At 36.5% G+C, this 21,159-nt stretch overlaps 1 protein-coding gene and 1 non-coding gene across 5 annotated transcripts in view; one reads left to right on the top strand and one right to left on the bottom strand.

Moving 5' to 3' along the window:
* The window catches only part of LOC145690362 (cilia- and flagella-associated protein 44), a 253,414-nt gene that overhangs the window by 224,043 nt on the left and 8,212 nt on the right, over positions 1-21,159 (top strand). For all 4 annotated transcript variants that reach the window (XM_081765185.1, XM_081765184.1, XM_081765186.1 and 1 more), the window contains 4 exons: positions 2,332-2,470; positions 5,435-5,631; positions 8,548-8,773; positions 10,300-10,434. In XM_081765185.1, the coding sequence (XP_081621311.1) occupies positions 2,332-2,470; positions 5,435-5,631; positions 8,548-8,773; positions 10,300-10,434 (697 nt within the window). The remainder of the gene's footprint in view (positions 1-2,331; positions 2,471-5,434; positions 5,632-8,547; positions 8,774-10,299; positions 10,435-21,159) is intronic.
* On the bottom strand, positions 21,005-21,077 carry TRNAT-GGU (transfer RNA threonine (anticodon GGU)). The gene has a single exon. It is a non-coding gene; the product is annotated as a tRNA-Thr (tRNA).

Raw genomic sequence — 21,159 nt, 5'->3', positions numbered from 1 at the left:
AGCCTTGATGCGACGTGGGATGGAGGCATACAGGTCGTGAATGGTAGCAAGTGGAATTTTACACCATTCCTCGTGCAGGGCATCGGCCAGTTCTGTGAGAGAGGATGGAGGTGGAAATCGTCGCCGGAGTCGTGTTTCCAAGACGGACCACAGATGTTCAATTATGTTCAGATCTAGGGATTGGGCGGGCCAGGGGAGGTGTTGAACTTCATCCCGATGTTCCTCAAACCACGCTGCAACAACACCAGTTGTGTGAATGGGCGCATTATCATCCTGGAAGATGGCGTCATTGTCCGGGAACAACATCCGGACCATAGAATGCAAGTAGTCTCCTAAAATTGCGGCATAACCGTTAGCAGTGATTCGTCCGCTAAGTGTGACCACAGAACTCAATGAAAACCATGATATGGCGGCCCACAGCATCACCGAGCCGCCGCTATGTTTCACAGTTGGGCAGAGACACTGCAGATCATAAGCTTTTTTGAGCGTTCTTCACACATAAACACGGCCCGTGGTTGGGAATAGGGTGAAGGATGACTCATCCGACCATATCACACGTTTCCAGTCCTCAACGGTCCAAGTGGCATGGTCGCGTCACCATTTGCGGCGTGCGAAAGCGTTATGGTCCCCGATGAGCGGTTTGGCCCATGCAACACGACCCCGTAAGTTCATGTCATGTAATTCGCGGCTGTGATTGTCGAAACAGGGTGGGGGAGGTGCTGATTGAGTTCCTCCGTCACTTGCTCTGCAGTGGCATGATGGTTCTGCGTGACAATGCGCTTTAATACCCGGCGTGACCTGTCACTCATGATTTTCTTCCGCCCACTGTTCCGCTTCCCCGATGTGGTTTTCCCGTGTGTTGTGTAGGCCGTCATCACCTTCGACACTGTCCCACGCGACACACCTAACACAGTAGCCACTGCCGTCACACTCACTCCACATAACCGCACACCAACAATTTGCCCTCTTTGAAAATCTGAGAGGTCTCCCATTTTACACTACCTCCGTCTGCTGCAGCCACTGGACACTGCTGTTCCACTGCGCCTGACGTAGTATGGAGACCGACCTAACACACCACCACCAGTGGTCCGGCGCTGCGGGCGCCACGACACCACTGCCAACCCATACATCTGACGTGTTGCCAACTACAGGTGTTCCCATTTTTCTGGTCACCATCTGTATATATATAGTGTTGGAAGTGGAAAAAAAGCAGAGGCGATATGTTTTATTACGATTTTGATTTGACATACCGACTATCTAAATGTTAAAGTACAGTTAGGGCATGTTGTCTAAAAAATTGCATTTCTATTTACATAATGTTTGAAAACCATTGGAGAGCTTCTCTGTAGTTACGGGTGGAACTGGAGAGTCTTTGATCTTCCGCCAACAACTTTCTGAAATAAATATATCCCCTTATGCTGTATTAGAGAGAATTATGCACGAAAATGCTCAAAAACCGAGCTTTTATCTTAACAGTTTCCTGCGGGAAAATTCGCGGATCCCCACTCGACTGAGGGATATTCCAACCCCCCCCGAGAGATCCGCCACCTACAGCAGACAACCCCTAAATCTGCCCATGCTCAAAACGTGACATATATGTATATTAATGCAAGACACACACATACATAGAAAGAAACGATTCAATATGGGGCACCAAAATATAAACTAGGTAAATTTCTTTGAAGACACCTCACTTTAAAAACAAAAAGTAGGAAAAAGATAACAAAAATGTCGGTGTTTTCAACTTAGAAATTATTTCTACATAAAAAATACAATCTTTTTACGTGTAAAACTATTCGTCAATTACTGTGTATAAAAATTGATTTATTAGAGGTATTTAGCATATATTCTCCAGTGACGGTATGTCCTGATCACTGAAAAACCAGAGGCGGTATGACACATACCCTCACATACCGTCTCACTTCGCAGTCATTGTCAAAAGAATGAGCACAATATTGATTTTTCAGAATTTTCCTTGTGTTTAACCCGCCACTTCACGGTCTTACTTCTTAGTATCACACATTTCAGCTATCAAACACTCAATCTACCACTGAGCCACTGTGCCCCTTAAAGCTATTCAATAATTAGTAATTGATATAGTTGACAACAGTTTTCGAAATTAATTTGTGAAGGGATGAAAGACATAATTGAATGCAAGAATTTCCGGTTTTGGGGGAAGAAAGGAGGTTGAAGAACCCAAAGTTAAAACGATAGCACTGATAAAAGGTAGAAAAATTTTTACTTCAACTCAATCCACAAGTTTAACATGTTTCTTTTTAGGTAAGACTGACCACAGATAATTAACCATACATTTATTTGGTATAATTCAAGGTATGAAATAGAACAGGAGGTGAACGAAGAAAAAAAACAAATAGATGTTCTTCGAAAGGAAATGGAAGGACATGCAAAGAAGTTAAAAGTCATGGAGGCTGCTTGTATCCAAGCTCAGGAAGAATTAGAAGCATTTCTGGTATGTTATTCTGAAATAATAGTAGTTTATCTATACTAATATAATTACATACAGGGTGTTAAAGAACTAGGCTGACAAACTTTCAGAGATGATTCCTTACATCAAAATAGGGAAAGAAAGTTCATATGGACATGTAGGTTAAAGTGCATAGTTTGGGAGTTAGTGCCTTTCAAAAGCGTGAAAAATATATCGTGAGTGTGTTATTTTGAACACTAGGACCCGTGGGGTTGGCAGACCATAACGCTTCCGACGCATTATGTTTTCACTTCTGTCAAGGCTACTTTTTGGCTACTTTTGGGCCCATCTTTATGTCTAAGCATGTCTGGGAATTCCTTATGCCCTGCAAGTAATCTCTTGTGCGTCCCGTTGCACATTACTTAAATATGTCTTTTTGAATGGTGTACGTGTGCACTCTATCTAAACATCCATGTTTCATAATCCCCAGTGCTAGCACAACGAATTGTATAAAGGAAGTCGAGGTATGGGAAAACACTTTTAAGTACTAATTAAGAATAAAACAAAATATTAAAGTAAATACAATTTAAAAATCATTTCATTTTTTGGTTAGTAATCAAAAATGACTACTATGATTTTTCCTTTCATGCAAGGAAATTATGCAGCTATATACAACATATTTTATTTTATTTTATTTTATTTATTTTTTTAAATAATGAAATGACACCGAATTTTGATATTGACAAAGAAAAGTCTTATCGTTCAACGGGCGGAAAATTGAAACCAGATATGTCATTTGACGACGGTTGCTTGCAACATCAATGTTTTCCAGCTCTGTTCCATGTAATTACGATGATACGAAAATAATAAATTAAAAAAAAAAAAAAAAAAAAAAACTAAATTATTATTCTTCACTTGACTCTACAGGAACAAACAATAGTGGAATAAAAGAAGTTCTAGATGTTAGAATGAAGAAGACTAAAATTTCATTCTTCTGTTTGCCTGACAGCAGCCTGTTATTAGTATTATTATTATTGAAGCAAGAGTTAGTGAAGCTTCTACCATACGACTCGATTGACATTTATGTCTGTCCATCTGTTACGCGACAACTTTCGTAAAACTTACCCGATTTTAACGGAACTTGGTATTTGTCTTACTTCAATACGGAGAAAAAATTCCTATTGTTTGGGGCTGCAATATGTCATGTATAAGGGGCTAAAAGGATGCTAAATTAACCCAATTTTCAAGTTTGTACATATACGTGCATGGAAAACAATTTTCCAACATAAACATTATTCGATTATTACAACACTTAGTGTATATTTTCTTTATGGCATTATGAATATCCCGACAGCTTTTGATTACCGAGAATGAAAGGTCGATGTTCCTTTCAAAAATATGTTCTACGATAATTTTTGCTTACAATGTTCGATTTTGGCGTAGTATTTCATACATTTTCTTTGGAGCTTCCGAATTATCATTCAAATATGAGGACCTATTTAGTTACACACATACACACCGGTGATTTAAATGATGGTTCAATGATAATAAATTCTAAGGCATCTTTCGCAAAAAGATAAACTTTCGTCGAATAGATTTTTTTCTTTAGAATTTTCAGTCTTCTCAATTCTTGCTTGTAGTTTCAATGAGGCAATAAGGAGGAAGTGAGTTTTCTCTAATTTAATATATTTATCTAAATATTTATTAAAACACGCAAATATTTATACTTTTTGGTCAAAGATTAGAGATTTACTCCTATAGTTTTGAATTGAAATTAGTGAGAGGTAGGATCGCTTGCTTCAACAATGCACAGCATCAGTAGTTATTATTGTATGTACATATGTGTATATGGTAAGTTATTAATGTTTTCATATTCTGAAGGAAGGGGTTTTATGTAGAAAGTCCAGTCACCCCGAGAAAACTTTAAGCCTATACCATTGTAAATACTATTGCCAAATATATGGATCTAATACTTTATTATTAGTCTCACGTACTCCAGTAGTTATGGTATACACAGTGCGCGTGGTCCCTGATACATGTCAGATAATCTTGTAGTGGGCATCGTGGAAGCTTCCATGTTCCATCTCATTTCTTTAATTGGATCCAATATTCCATCATCATTCATTTGCACTTCTTTTTCGTTCCTTTTAACCTTAATGGCCTAAGTATCGAACGTTGTTAGGATTTATTTATTTGTCGTTTTGAGTTAAGAGTTAGCAAAATCTAGTTCAGAAAGTGAGAAATAAAGGCACTTGAAGATGATGAATAGACCACGAATCAGCCATATCATGTAATGAAATGAGTTATTGCGCCACGATTTAGGTTCTTGTTTGCTTTAGGCTTCCGTGCATCTAGTGTTAGTGCGCCTCTTTACAAATTCGTGATTTGAGCGTACTATTTTCGATGTTGACCCAATATCATGAGGAAATGAGAAGTTACTTGAATTAGTGCTAATCCTCCCTGCTGATATAGTAGCTAGCGCGTGGGTCTTTGATGCATGGGGTCCCAGGTTCGATTCTCGGTGGGAAGTATAAAAATTTGAATGCATTACGGTGATTAGGATTCCACCTGTAGATTCCTATTTCATTTAACTTCAAAGGCGCTAAACTTCAGGAAAGAACAAATACATGAAAACATGTATTATAGTAGAATTACAAACAAAATCAATTTTTCTTATCAGCAGTAAAACTATGAAAAGGGCATTAGGACCACATGCGCACTGTCATTGAGCCAAATGTTATCATATTTACAAAGGGTCAGCCACAGTCACATTCTCTTCAAGAGGTTCAAGAAAATTGATCACTTCTTCCCTTAAATTATGTTACCCGTAAATCTTGAGCTGCTAAGAAAAAAGTTAATTTTGTTTGTGCACAGACTATAACGTGTTTATGCACGACGATCATACGATTTCGTTATGTACTCACTTTTGTTACATTTAATTTAACTAACATAATTGACACCTCCTTACCATTAGAAGCAATACATTTATGATTATTTTTATTATTGCAGAGACTGAAGCAACAGCGACTGAATGACCTTGATGTTACAGTCGTCATGACATTAGAACAGCTACAACATTTTGTATCACGAGGAGTGTTGGGTGAACTTCAGGATTGCATTGTGTTCCCTAATCAAGGAATAAGTAGCCTTCGAGAGAGGATCGAAGAGTTAAAAGCAGAAACAGCAGATCAAAAATTAAAACATAGGTAACTATCTCAGTGTTTACTTTCAGAAAATAAACAATAATAAAAATTTTTAAAAAATAACAGTGATTATATCATTAATGTAAGTAACAGTAAATTGTATAATATAAAACGGTAAAGTACGCAAAGAATACATTTCAAGACACTATGGACTCACTTATACAGGATACCTAATTTAAGTGTTTCACCCGCAAATCATAAGTACTATAAATTTTGATAGCACATAATTAATATTGATTCTATATCTTTCTTATCTATTTTAACAATCTTAGTTATATATGAATCAGTATTTGTTAAAACAAAATCAGCCACCACTTCAACGATCATAATTTTTTTTTTCAGCTTGTATAAATAGAGTTATAATTTAATGTTAAAAGATAGTGCTTTTGGTATCCGTAATTGTCATTTTCCAGTACACTAAATGATATCCCTATTCATACACACTTCGAAAAAGCAAGAAATATATATATATATATAAACGTTAAGATAATGACTGATGTTTTACCAAATACTGATTCATGTGTAACGAAGATCATTTATTTATTTATTTATTTATTAGTGTGTTTTGTATACAATTGAGATTTTTCCCAAGTACGCATAGAGTTGTCAAAATTACTAAATAATGTATATGCTTGAATAAATCTTTCATTAATACCTAATAAAATAAAATAACTTTTCACACACACACACACACAGACATCCATAACAATTGATACCGAGGGAAAAGTATGAATTGTCTTCGTAAAACTCATTTACAGAATAATAATATTTATTTACTAAAAAATTAAAAAGTTGAAATTTCAACGCAATTTTTTTTTCTTTAGAATATTATTGATATCTCTCATACGGTTTACGTATACGCTTCTCTAAAAATATGAATAATATTGAGGAATATCATATAAATTATTAGCATATCGAGAGTTGTACTTACGGAGGTTATTGATTTCCATAAATAAGTGTTTATTTCATAAAGTGAACAAGATAATTTTATATAAATACACATGGAAGAGGTAAAAAAATTGTCTTAGAAAGATAGGCTTGCAAGAAGTCTTTGGCAACAATTCAAACATAACTTTTTTTTTATTTTTTTGTAACCGAAGAGTACTGATATATTCACTGGAGTGACTCCAGAAAATAATACTATTACTTATTAATGATTGGAATTTTGCATAATCGACTGAATATAGTACTTGTGTTGTAATATTACCTCTTATTCTAGGAAGAACAAAACAAATGCTTCTTAGTTTTTGTTAGATTGAAGTAATATTCTCATTCCAATTTAATTTGGAACTTATGTTTACATCAAGAAATTTTGTTCAATTAGAAATTTCATGTTTTTGTTATTTACCATTATGTGAGGAATATGTTTACTTGAGCAGGAGAATGAAAATTTAGTAAAGTAATATTTAGAACAATTTAGTGGTATTTAGAATTAATTTATTGGTATTTAACCAATTAATTACTGTATTAAACAAAATATTTAGGTTATTTTCAATATCTTTTTGTGATCTTCCTGAAAATAATAGTGATATCATCAGCAAATAAAACCATTTATTACGTGTTAAATCATTAATATATATAAGAAAAAGTAGCGGACCAAACACTAATCCTTGTGGTACACCAGTTAGGATCTTGCCTTTACCTGAAATAAAACTTCGAATTTTTCCCTTAATTTCTTTCTTACTTTGAATAACTTAATATATATTTTTCAATCTATTTATTGGCAGTTTCTCTTATACAATAACAACATATTTTTTACGTAAGAGATTATGATTTAGTGTCAAATGCCTTAGTAAGATCAACAAAAAACCCAATGGCCCATTCTTTATTATTTATCGTGTGCATGATCGTACTAAGAAAATAAAAAAAAATCGCAGTCGGTGGATTTGCCTCTCAACAACTTACGTTGTGGTAGTGATATTAAATTATGGGCATATAAGTATTTCCTTACTGAAGAGTCTCTGGAGCTTGTGGAGAGTTTCTTCGCTTTGACCACACGATCTTTTTCGCACATTTTTTTTTTTTTTTTTTTTTCGTGTGTTGTCCACTTTTCGACACTCGTAATCAACCGCTTCAGAAATTAGTCGAGTTAGTTACGTTTCAGTAGAAATTCGTAGGTTGAAATTCAATCGAGTAAATCTTTTTGAGCCAGACCATGTAGTACCCAAACTTTGAGATTCTTTTCGTAGCCAGGTTTCTCCAAATGGTTTAACTCTGGTAATCGATGTTTAGGTCGTTGGCATTGTGATGACTGCTTACATGCTGGTCTTGCTCGACTTGTGCAAAAATGTCACGTATTGCTGTGATTGGTCTCCTATTGCTAGGAACATCTTGGCCATCGAAATTTCCAGAACGAAATTGCCTGATCCATATTTTTCTGTTGCTTGTGACAGCGAATCGTATAAACAGCTTAAAATCCTTCACGGGTATGCGCAGCATTTGCGCTTTTATCGAAACAAAGTTCTAAAATGAAGCACAGTTTTACAGAAATTCACTTATCTGCATGGCGCAGCACTTTATGTTTGATTCAGTTTTTGGACATCTACTAGCTTCAACTGTCAGCTATCAAGTGACTTTAGGCCTGACACGATGCTACCTGAGATTTGGGACACTAACGCCATGTCGTGCTCAAAAGGCTCAATACTTTCTAGACGACCTGATATATTGCTTTTTATTTTTTAAAAATAATATATTCCAACACTATTTAATAATTTTAATGCTGAACGGAAGAGTCAGGGCTTTAAATGGCTTAGTCTGGACATATAGTCTCGCTGCTGACGTTCGCGTTAAATATCGAACAATTAATCAATCATTTAAGTGGCTTAGTAACTTGAGTAAGCTTTTTTCATTCTTTGTATCTTTAATTGTAGAATATGATTATATTTTCGTTCCTAAAGTAAAATCCAATTTCTTTTGCAGAAAAAATCGACGGCACTTAATTCGAATGAAGACTGATTGTAAATATATGCATGAAGTAATAAACGAACTAAAACGTCAAATGAAAACGCTTATGTATAAGAAGTTTGGTAGAATCATCAAAATGTTTGACTTAGAGGAGTTTGTTCTGCAGTACTATATAGGTCAAGAAAGAGATGCTGTAAATGAAGCACAAAGGGAATGTGATTTGAGTCTGCAGAAGTGGGAGGTAAGGAAGAGTTGGTAATATTACTTTAAGATTGACGATACTATTCATCTAGTTGCATTAATTCCCAATGACTTAGAGGAGTTTGTTCTGCAGTAATGCGTATATAGGTCAAGAAAGAGATGCTGTCAAAGAAGCACAAAGGGAATGTGATTTTAGTCTGTAGAAGTGGGAGGTAAGCAAGAGTTAGTATAGTATTACTTTGAAATTGACAATAATATAAATCTAGTTCCATCAATGTTCAATGACTTAGAGGAATTTGAGATGTTTTAAATGAAACATAGACACAAAAGGAGTCTGGTTTGAATTTGTGAAAATGAAATATAAACAGGAGTTAATCTAGTATTACTTTAAAATTGGCAATACTATTGATCTATTTCCATCAATTCCCAGTGATTTACAGGAGATTGTTGTGCAGTACTTTGTAGCTGCAGAAATAGATATTGTAGCTAAATGAAGCACAAAAGGAATGTGATTTGAGTTTGTAGAAGTAGGAGGTAAGCAAAAGTTAATAGGTATTACTTTAAAATTGACAATAAAAACAGACGATAAAAGATTGTGCAGCGTAGGAAGCTTATGAAACTGTCGAGAACAATGCATTCTGAGCGATGAAAAGTTTACGTTGATTAAGAAGTGTGTGGAAGAGGATATGTATTTCTTGTGCGATATATTCGTTTACAAAAACACATTTCTAATAAAAGATAGTTAAACCTGAGAAGACTGTTGACTATTTTATACAAACATGTAACGTCATGGGTGTAGTAACTTGTAATTGGCATTAATAACAAATGAGGACAGAAATTAATTCGTAGAATCTCGGCATGTAAGAATAACAGTGACTGTTGCCCGTACGTAAACACATACTTACAATCCAAACGTCTACCTAAATTCTCATGTTTGTATTTTAAGAGTGCTCAATCTGAACATTCTTTTTCCTCTTAAAAAAGATGAAAACACATGTGTTCCATTCTGTCTGCCAACAGTTAACCTAGACTAAACAGTCCGTGATCTGCACTAGTTGTTTTCGTCCGTATTTCGTTCTTCCAATGAAAATTCGACATTCGATACGTAATATTTTTTAAAACGATCTATAAGAATATGGAGAAGCAAAAGTGGATACCTTTGAGTTCATAAATTTTGCTGTCTTTGATTTTGGTCAAAGAAATAAGTTCACGCGTCTGTGTTTGTTCTTCTTCGAAAAGTTTTGGAAAATCTGAAAGGAAGATATGCTCTTTTCTACAAATGTTATGGCTCGTTTTGTCGTGCCAGTATAAATTTCATTACAGTCACATATAGTTTCATAAACAGTTGTGAAGTGATCTGTTTGTAGTCTCTATTCTAATCTAAGTCTTTGGTGCATATGGTCCCGGGTTCGAGTCCTTGTAAGAGAGTACAAAAATTAATTTCACAATTATTCGCTTTCATCCTTCGCCTTTACTTAAATAGCATAATCGTGCAACGTTAAACTAAAAAAATCTATTTTTATTATTTTTCTATTTTAATCTGTTTCTTTTCTTCTTCTTTTTCAGTTGCGACTTCAAGGCAAAATGGATTTGCTCAACAAGGTTACTATAGCTAATACGGAGAGGATAAACGCATTGAAGGTGTTGGAAGAAGAGAGAAGAAGACTTTATGAAATGGTGAATTTTCAGAAAACCCGTCAGGTAAGCAGTGTTATATACGATATTGTCCTTGAGTGTAATTTACCGAAAAAAAATATCATTTTACCTTGTTTTAAGTAAACTTGATTTTTAAGGCCCAACACTGTATGCCACTATTTCTTCCATTTACTTTCTTGTACAATTTTAGTGTAGATTAAAAGCACAATAATTGATCGTTTATGGGCTGCGGTGACTCAATAATAAAGCGTTCGCTTCTAGTGCGTGGAGTCCCTGGTTTGATACCAGCCCACGCTAAGTGAACTTTGTGATTAACAAACACCATGTGCGTGGGTTTTTTGAGGTTCTTCCGTTTCCTTCCATTTACTTCATCCCACTATTGTCATTCGTCTCATTATCACTGTCTGCTTTAGCCTCCGTGCATAATTCTGGACGTTAAACTTTTAAGAAAATGATCGGTTACTCAAATATATTATTATTATTATTATTATTATTATTATTATTATTATTATTATTATTATTATTATTATTATTATTATTATTTTGATTTTGTTGTTGTTGTTTGGTGTTTGGTTTTGTTAACACTTAAAAATGATCAATGTGTTGAATGAAATGTTGTGATTTACATTTAGGATTATCACAACTTGAAAAGTTACGAAAAATGCTGCAAGTTAAGAAAATTTTAAACGATTTATTAAGAATGGTCTGGAAAATAATTCCTTTTGCACGTTAAATTTTACTTAAATTACATCTTTCCTGTAAATAAAAAAGTTCCGAATGTATCATATTTCGTTAGTTTCATACTCATGAGATGAAGTTTTCTCATGTCTTTACTACTTTTCTGGATTTACATACTTGCAACATATGTAAATAAGTAGAGATAATATAAAGTACCTACTGTAAATTTTTGACTACCAAAAATTCCAGTTTAAGTAACTCATGAAAACAAATACTGAACATTCTCTGAAAATAAACACTTATTTATTCATATATTCATTCAGAAGAGTTAAATGTAACTGATAAGCAAGCTGACTTGTGTAGTTATTCTTCCAATACCATAAGAAAAGAAATGTAAACGGCTGCGCTATTAGCACTGCGTTCTAAAAACAACAAGTCATTTCATTTTAATTTACAAAATAAAAAAAAAATGTTATATATGTACTTGTTCTATCGAATAGTTATTATTTCTAATACATTTTTATACATAACAACGGTAGTTTTACAAAATATCTGTTCTAAGATATTGATTATACAAAACTCCAATATTGAAGTTACAATTTAAGAGTGTTAAACAGAATTAATTCAAAGCATTTCTTATTTTCTGTTACAAAAATAATCTACATAAGGAACTTTTATGTAGTTATTTCATTACATAGCCAGGCTTATATGTGAAGAAATAGTAGAATTTTCTGTCTTTGAAATAATTGATAAATTCACAAAGGTTTCTTTTCACTTTCTGGTTACATTTTAAGCAATGGGATGGGATATTTGTACTCTACGAACTCGATTTATGTTCCCTGCACTTTACACACACACACACACACAGAGAGAGAGAGAGAGAGAGAGAGACTGTGTAAATTTTTACTTGCCAATTCGAAATATTAGAAACTTTTCCGGTTCCCGCAAGCTAATTTGGAAAATTGTAATTTGTTGCTGTCTAGCTTTCCTCTACAGGAATTCAATTTTATAGATCAATGTGCAGTTAAATATAGTGGAAAATTTTCCATCTAACATCAATATACGTAATATTCAAAATTATCCGGCTTATGAAAAGTTTTTCCATTTGTTTCTACATCGTAATGGAAGTTTTCCGATCCATGAAAATTCTTTTCACCTGTTTCTACAGAGCAATAAAATTTTTCGATTCACACAAAGTTGTTTTACTTTTTGCTTCAAAATCATGAAAATTTTCCGACTCAGCATACAACAATTTTTATGCAGGAAGTTTGGCTACGGGCATATAATTTGAAGTACTCACCAACTACCTCTATAAAAATTGTTGCGGAAGTACCGCAGGATTCTGAAACATGTATTTTTGAATAGTACATATATTAGTTCCTCAGTGAAGTCTTGACCTGACTACGGTAGGTCTCATAATATTGAAGCTATGGTCCTTTAAACTTTTTTTTTTTTTTTTTTTTCATGTTGTCAGCAGGTTTTAACTCCGAAATGACGGATTTCTGCACCCAGATTGGTCTATACTTTTCGTCTTATCTTGGTGTCAGGAATCACCTTCCAAACGTTGTCGGTGTTGTTTTGAAACACCATGTACAAAAAAAGGATTATTCTTAACGGAGTTAATTATGTAGCAAAAAAAAAAAAAGTCTAGTTGGGGATGGTAGCGTGATTCTATAATCCAGCTTTCTTGGAGACTAAGTAGGGTGGTTGCTAACGGCCTATATTGGAGGATTGATCTTGCATAGTGGTCTATACATCCCACCAACTACATCGAATTCAAGCCCCAGTAGTGGTTCGGATCCCACGTTAATTATAGATTCTGTTCTTCGTAAACTTGGTGTTGCATAGGGATGAAAAAAATAAAAGCTAAAAAGACAAAAAATCCAACTCAGATAAATGAAGCAATCAAATGATATTTCAGTCACGTAATCATGATGTTCGTAAATTATTCAAACAAAATAGGAAATCTTTCTAATAATTATTGAATGAAAATTATTATATTGTTTGAAAGTAAGTTTAGTATTTGCAACTACTATCATATTGTTAGATTCGTAGTAACTAAATTGTGCCATTGATGACATAACACGATGGAAAATTGGCGGGGAAAAGTATGTTCAGTAACGTTACAGATGTCACTAGTTATAAGCACTTTTGCAATTAGAAATAACATCGCTAAAATTCGGTTAAAATGTCACTCCCAGAATAATACTGTCGTACCTCAAAATAGGTTTCGGAGCCGCGGTGGCTCAGTGATAGAGCGTTCACTTCTGGAGCGTAGGGTCCCTGGTTCGATCTCAGCTCGCGCCGTGTGGATTTTGTGGTGGAAAAACACTGTGAGCATGGGTTTTCTTGGGGTTCTCTTGTTTCCTCCTACTTTCTTCATTCCACCATTTTCATTCATCTCTCATCATCACAATCTCTTTAGCCTACACTGCATAACCGTTGGACGTAAAACTGAAAGATATCATTTGAAACATGTTATACATTTTTAATGGGTAATGATAGTAATTTGTATGTATTTAAAAAAGGTATTCTATACAATAATTAATACTACAATGTTCCCATTCCTAGCTCAGATAATTTATGCTAATTTCTCATAATACGGTGGCAGTTGGATACTTTCACTTTGATATACTGTATGTAAATTACTAAAACTAGTATTATAGAAAATGATATGAACATAAGTAGAAAAGCATAAATAAAACAATGAATATTAGAGTACATTCCAAAATTGGTGCTGATGTCTCTAGATGCTTTTGAACAGTGCAAGCCTATTAACAGAGGAGCTATTCTGACGAGAAAATAAACCGTATATTATGAGTTGGACTTATTGGCTAATGCGTAAGTACTAGCCAAATAGAATATTGTAATATCCCACGTGGTATTGTGTACAAACAACACTTTACGCTTGTGTTTATATCCACCACCACATGGTTTTACGTGAAGATAATACGCACCACGTGGATCCACTTCAACCAGCAGACGACGGACTTGTGGTCCCTCCTACGAAGCAGACGACGACATCGGAGCAGCAGCGCCACCGCCGCTTGGGGATCTATAAATTCGGCAGCAACCGGCGGACCAGTACCAGTTCTCTGGTGTCTTTCCTACTGTTTGCTTCGGAACATTAGGTGTAACTTAACCCCAACCCTCTAGTCTGCAACGGGACTCTTAGCTTTTCATTTCTCCTGGCTTAACCTGCTTCGGGGCTCTGTTGGGAATCCTACACCCAGTTGCTTAGCCTGCTACGGGGCTCTGTGACCACTAACCTCCTCACTGCTTGCCACGAAGCTTTGGGGAGCCCTAAGCCACTCTGCCTTGTCTGCCACGGGGCTTTGTAGAGTATCCTGTCTTTGACCTCTCGGTCAAGGACCACATATCTCTAACCTCACAAGTATAGAGAAGAATATCTTTGTGGTATTTCGGTAAAATACTCTTATTTAATAAATTTTATAATAAAATCCGGTAATGGGAGTCGATTGCGGACACTCATTTTATTACCTCGCTCTACCTACAACCTATATGGGACAGAGTTTTACAATATTGTACTCGCCAATATATTTGTAGTCAGAGACGACGATGATTAACATGCCACAGTTTTAAGCAGACTAACTCCTGAATTTATATTAGTAAAAGTTTCTCGTTATCTCTTAGAGATCCCGGCGTCACCCAGTTCTTCGGAACTGCAGTTAGCCACTGGTCCTCCAAGTTGGGGGTTGTGCCAGGCCGATCACCCGCCATTTAGAAATTGCGATCGAGTATTGTAGAAAGATAAGTCTTAGATGAGGACTGCTATCTTGGATGCCAGCCTTGCTATGGCATGTTTCTGATAAATGGATTTGTGGTTTTTAAGACGCATGTACTCGGAGCCATGGGACCGAGGAGTGAAGCTCGTGCGCACCCAGCAGGACTGGATGGAGTGGTGCTCTGAATGGTTGGTGGGAGTCTTGGGAAGTGGATGGTCCGTGTACGTTTTCCTTTATCCCGGCCTTCTATTGTTCGCGTTCAGTGTTTGTGTTATCCGGTATCCAAGTCTTTGAAAATATAAAAAAAAAAAAAAAAAATACAAAAACAAAACTATTAATAACAAAAAAAAGTACAAAAATAGTAAAAGCACAAACAGATTGTTTTTTTTTTTTTTTTTTTTTTTTTAGTTCCAAATCTTCTTTTCCCAGGACCATGCGTTTCTGCTGAAGGGAAGGGTTTTCTTCCATCCCCATTCCCCTTGAACGCATCGGCCCCACGCTGATCACGATGAGGGCGTGCTTATGGGATAGCGAGAGGAGTATGGCAAGTTCTTCTCTCAAGCGCCTCGGTGTGAAGTTGCGGCGTTCACACACGTTTTTCCTTTATAAATGTATATTTAACACCAACCTTATATGGCTACTAAAAATCTTTAAAATCGGATTCGGGATCACCCTCTCGAAAAAAAACCAAACCAAACGAAAACGAGACATTTGTGATGCCTGTTGTCCCATTTCTTGTCATTTAGGATAAAGATGCTGATAGTGCCAATGCTGAAGCAAATCGTCCGAATGCTATTAAGGGCTTGTCCGTTTTTCTTATGAATAATTATTACGCCGGACAGGTTAAAGATACGCAATGGCACTTTATTAGTGAAGACGATCGACAAGAAGCAAACAGCGAAGCTACTTAAATTAACTACCATTGGACCAGTTAATGTGTTGGTAGAACCCCATCGTCTACTGAATGCTCTCGCTGTGTGATATCATGTTGGGAGCTTCTCCACCGAGGAGGATATTAACTCGGAGCTGGTCAACATGTAGATGAAACTTGCATCAAAAGTAAGAAGTTCAATGAATTCATTGCTACTCGGTCACTAATTCTAACTTTTAGTTTGCCTATACTTCCGAACTACGTGAAGGCTGGTTATTATAGACTTAAGGTTCGTCCCTATATTCCCAGTCCCCTGCGCTGTTTCAAACGTCAACACTTCGGACACCAGCACGTCTTGTAATGCGAGTGCTGTTCTTTGTGCGAATTGTGGCCAGGGTAGTCATGATATGGAACCTTATACAGCGACCAACACCCTTTTATGCTAACTGCAAGGGAGAGCATTGTGCTTGGTTTCGGGACTATCTAGCCTTTCAAGGGGAGAAAAACGTATCCGAGAGCTAATGGCTGTTAAGGAGATCTCTGCTGCTGATGCTAAGCGTCGATTAAAAGAAAGCTTCCCTTTCTCGCTTTTTTGTGCCCTTTGCTCCTGTTGTAGCTACCTCTTGTAAATCTGTGGAAACCCAGACGTCTGACGTTTCCACCCAAACAGATTTTGTTTCCGACAAAAGTCCAGAAATTCCGACCCCAGTCGTATCAAACAGCGAATCCCCAAAACCCTACGTGTTTCTCTTAGTGTTTTTTCAGGTGGTCTTCGGCGAACTAGAACTCTTCAACGCTCACCTTATACGACCAGCCTAAAATTTAGCCAGTATATATGGCAACTTAATGATATAGTCGTTTCTCCGAAAATAACAAAATCTCCACTTTTTCGTAAGCCACCTTCAGTTTCCTTGAAATCTGATATGGTGGTAGACAATCTGATTTATACTCAGTGGAAGGTAGTTGGCCCATGTTGGCCTCAAACGTTCATTTCTGATGTTTTATTTTTATTATTGTTATTGTTATATATTTTCTTTATTGTTGCTATTAGTATGTATTGGTATTGTTATATATATATATATATATATATATATATATATATATATATATATATATATATTTATTTATTTATTTATTTATTATTTTATCTTTTCTTTTAGATTTTTACTTCTTTTGCGGAAGTATTTTCTTATATTTTGGTATGTTGGTTTTTAAATTTTATTTCAGTCAGTCATGTTAATCGTGACGGGGATAAATAGCCTCAATGCTGACATCCCCATTAAAGTTCAATCAATCAATCAGTCTCTTAAAAATATTATATAGGAATCAATATTGAAACCGAAAGTTCTCTAATTTTTTACTCTGGTTTCAGTAGAAGAATAGGATTGAGATGAAATCTATTCCTGGGATCCTGAATCCATATAAAAAATTCAAAAAAGAGTAATGCGAAAAGTGTCAAGTATAAAATCAACAGCATCATCTAAATATATATACAGAGTGTTAATGAACTAGACCGACAAACTGAAACAGGTGATTCCTCACACCAAAATAAGGAAGAAAGTTCATATGGACCTGTGGTCAAAAGTGCATAGTTTCAGAGATAGGACTGTCCAAAACCGTGGGAAAATGAATTTTAGGGGCGAATATCTCCTAAAATATTAGCTATTGAACTGAGGCAGCATGTTATTGTCTTAGACATGTAGTCTGCTCTATCCAAAAATACATGATTCTGAATTGTTCAGTAGCGGCGCAAGTGAGTCCTCCACAGGAAGTGGGGGGCGGGGTTCCGGACATTCCGTTAGAACAGATGGTTCTGATTTATGGCAGATAGAACAACTTACTACCAAGTAACAAAAGATCGTTGAAAGACCATCAATATTTTGAACAAACTCAAGATGACGAAGGATTTTTGGTGTATTTTGCGTGATTGCAAAACTACAGTTAGGACTGAATGTGGTGGACAAAAGGAAATTAAATAATATCATTACATCTGCAGGTTCATGACCCACAGTCATGATTTGTGTGCTAAAGGAGACAGACATGAATAATACGTAATGGTTTAATGGTTTTGGAAGAATTGATCCAGTGAGGATATAAGAGAAAATGGGAGTATCCCCGAAAAAAACAAAAGAGATACAATGTTCTTCATCACAAACTCACTTAGACATAGATCTAAAGTGGAACCCTTGCCATATAATTGCACAGTAACACTGAGTTACCATGTACCCCTTTTCCCCTTTCCACGTAGAAAACAACACATTGTTTACAATGTATGGGAACTGATGACGCATAAAAGTTACAATACTGATTGTGTAGCAAAAAGAGGGAAAAGTATTAAGAAGTTAGATATCTCAAGAAGAATTAGTAACTTATCCTTTCAGATTTGTTTGAAACAAATTAACATTCCGCAGTGTTGCCTCTTAGGCTAAAAGAGACGGATAATTAAAGAAATATGAAAAGAATTGAGGAAATCAAAATGTGCTATATAATGTGAGAACCGCTAGGAAACCCATGGACACTTCTGAAAAGACGCCTGTTCATTGCGTTGACCTATATGGGAAGTTTTTTTGGCCATGTAGATCACATTCTAGTTAGAAATAGAAAATATGACACGTGGTATTTCCGGACAGTAACAATAGTGAGAGTGTCATTAAACGGATCAGGAGCATACGGACATGTCTGGGAACAATTGCACAATCTATACTGAAAGTAATCCCTCTGCCTTCATCTCCCCCTTCCCTCTTTGATGTATGAACATAGGAGATTATCACAGGGACCGCGAAAACAAATTGCAGTAAATTGAACCCCCCCTTTTTCTTCTCGGGCTTTCAGCCAGGTGAAGATATTGACATTCGACGTTTAGAATGTAGACATCGCATTCATCTTCAGAGATTGTATTATAATCATCCGTAACATATTTAACCATGATATTTTGAGAGATTACTTCATTGGTCCATGTTTTTCACCAGCTCGATCAAATGGACAGTTTTATTCTTATTTTATGGTAAACATTTTATCAGTACTATTTAAAGAGAGTTCACTATAACTTCGTCAACGCATTTGGTTCCATCATGACAGAGTTTCGTCCCATTTCTCACATAATGTGCGTAATACCTGAATCATGTGTGTCCAGAGGAATGGATAGAACAAGATGGTCCCGTGCGTAGGTCTGTTCATTCACCATGAAACTTTTATCTGAGACTTTTGCCCACACAGTAAAAAACCATGAGACTTTTTTCTGTGTGGAAATATGAAAACCCTGGTATACGAAACATGTACTGTCTGAAGAAGAGCTACTTTCAGGAACTATTACCGCTAGCCATAACATCCAGGAGGCGCCACATGTGTTAAACACGTGTAGGAGACTCATTACGCCGCCTTTCCAACACCTGTACTGATGTCGGGGTACGGCGCTTTATACAACTTCTCTAGATTTGGGCATAAAGATATTACTTGCATATATAGTGATGTCCTCGTTTCATTGCTGTTGGTTTTATTTTCTCTTTTATTTTTATACAATCAAGCACAGTTGACATAATGACTCCCATCTGACTTCTAGATCGACTTCTCATTAACGCATTCAGTCAAGGTTTACGTTTTGCATACTTTGGACAAACCATTACGTCCGAGCAGATCTGGGAATACCGTATGCCTTCTGCGTAATCGCTTGCCCTCTTACTGGGCATTGCTGACATATGCATTTTGTTAGCTTATGTATGACTTCATCTATGTATATGGTTATAGACTGCCAGATCCACGATTCCTCGTGTTCGAAATAAAACGTTTGCATTTTCGTTTTTCACTGTTTTAGGCCTGCCCTAGGTACAAGAAGGTTTCTACTGCACTGGTTCTTACAGTTTTATGACCTTTTTCAGTGCTGATATCACTACATATAAGGTCATGATCTACCTTTAGCTTTGAACCTCTTGTAACCTCTAGGAATTGAACCCGAGATCCATTGATTACAAGGCGTCGCGTAATATCATTCAGTCGTTGTGGCCAATGAGTGCACCCCTAAACAATGAATTTTTCAATTTATCTGCAATTTGTTTTCGCTGTCCCTGTGATAATCTCTCCATGTCCATATATCAAAGAGGGAAGGGAGAGGTGAAGGGAGAGGGATTACTTTCAGTGTAGATTGTGCAATTGTTCCAGATATGTCCGTGTGCTCCTGACCCGTCATGACACTCTTACCATTTTACTGCATGGCGATACCATGTGTCATATTTTCTATTACTAACTACAATGGACATACATGGCCAAGATACTTTACGTGTTGGTCATCGCAATAAGTAGGCGTCTTTCCAGAAGCGTCCATGGGTTTTCTCGCGGTTCTATTGTATCGTACATTTTGATACCCTCCCCACCTGTTCTAACGGAATATTCGGAATTCCCCACTTTCTGTGGGGAACTCCCTTGCGCCGCCACTAAACAAGTCAGAATCATGCATTTTTGATAGGGGACGCAAAATTAAGGAGGAAAAAGAAAATAAAAAAAGAGATAGGAAAAAATACTTGAAATATTTTAGATGAACAGCAGTATTTTTCTGGTTGTCTCCCTCATTCATATGTACAGGGGCGCCGTCGTATACTCTCACCCCAATCGCTGATTTTCCACGGCACGCCACTGGTTGCTGTCTGGATTCTTGACGCACCTATTGCTCGGTACCCACACTCGTGCCCTATTGAAATGCGGATAAATCCTGCCTACCACTCATTATAATAGTGTGCTATCTGCCAACATGTAGACTCAAGTGTGTTCTTCCTTTGCAATTCTGCCAGTCGAGATAGTCATATAATCAGCTCGGCTGCTGGCCGCACTTTCTTATGTGGAGAGGTGGTCGTAATTCAGTGAGCACTCAGTGTATTTAAAGGAAGAAACTGTTTGGCACTGTAAGAATAATACAAACAAAGAGTTAGCTGAATTGAAGATATTTTTCTCAAGGAAGGAACTGCTTGGCATAATAAAGAAGAATACAACTCACAAAGAGTGAAAAAGTGACTTGACTGGACCGGGACTCGAACTCTGCATCTCCGGCATACCGTGCTGATGCGTTAACCACTACGCCACCCAGTCCGCTTCCCAGAACAACCAAACACACTCCCACTCCTGCAGTTGGTGCTCTCTACTCAGACCACATGGCTTGTACCACAGCCTAAGCTGCTGTGCTTGGACAATCCAGTGTCCATATATTGAGAACACCTTTAACGGTTGTGATTTCATATATATTAATGAAAGGAGGAAACAATCGATTTATTTTACACACCACAATCCTCTGTAGGTGCGAATTAAACAACTTACAAAGAGTGAAAAAGTGGCTTGACTGGACCGGGACTCGAACCCGGGATCTCAGGCATACCGTGCCGATGCGTTAACCACTACGCCACCCAGTCTGCCTCCCAGATCAGCTAAACACTCTCCCACTCCTGCAGTCGGTGCTCATACTCAGACCAGTCAAACCACCTTTTCACTCTT

The sequence above is a fragment of the Thermobia domestica genome, chromosome 7, assembly GCF_964235325.1.
Source record: "Thermobia domestica chromosome 7, izTheDome1.hap1.1, whole genome shotgun sequence".
In the NCBI taxonomy this organism is placed as follows: domain Eukaryota; kingdom Metazoa; phylum Arthropoda; class Insecta; order Zygentoma; family Lepismatidae; genus Thermobia; species Thermobia domestica.
Note: the sequence above shows the minus strand (reverse complement) of the source record. Positions and strands in the feature narration are given on the sequence as shown.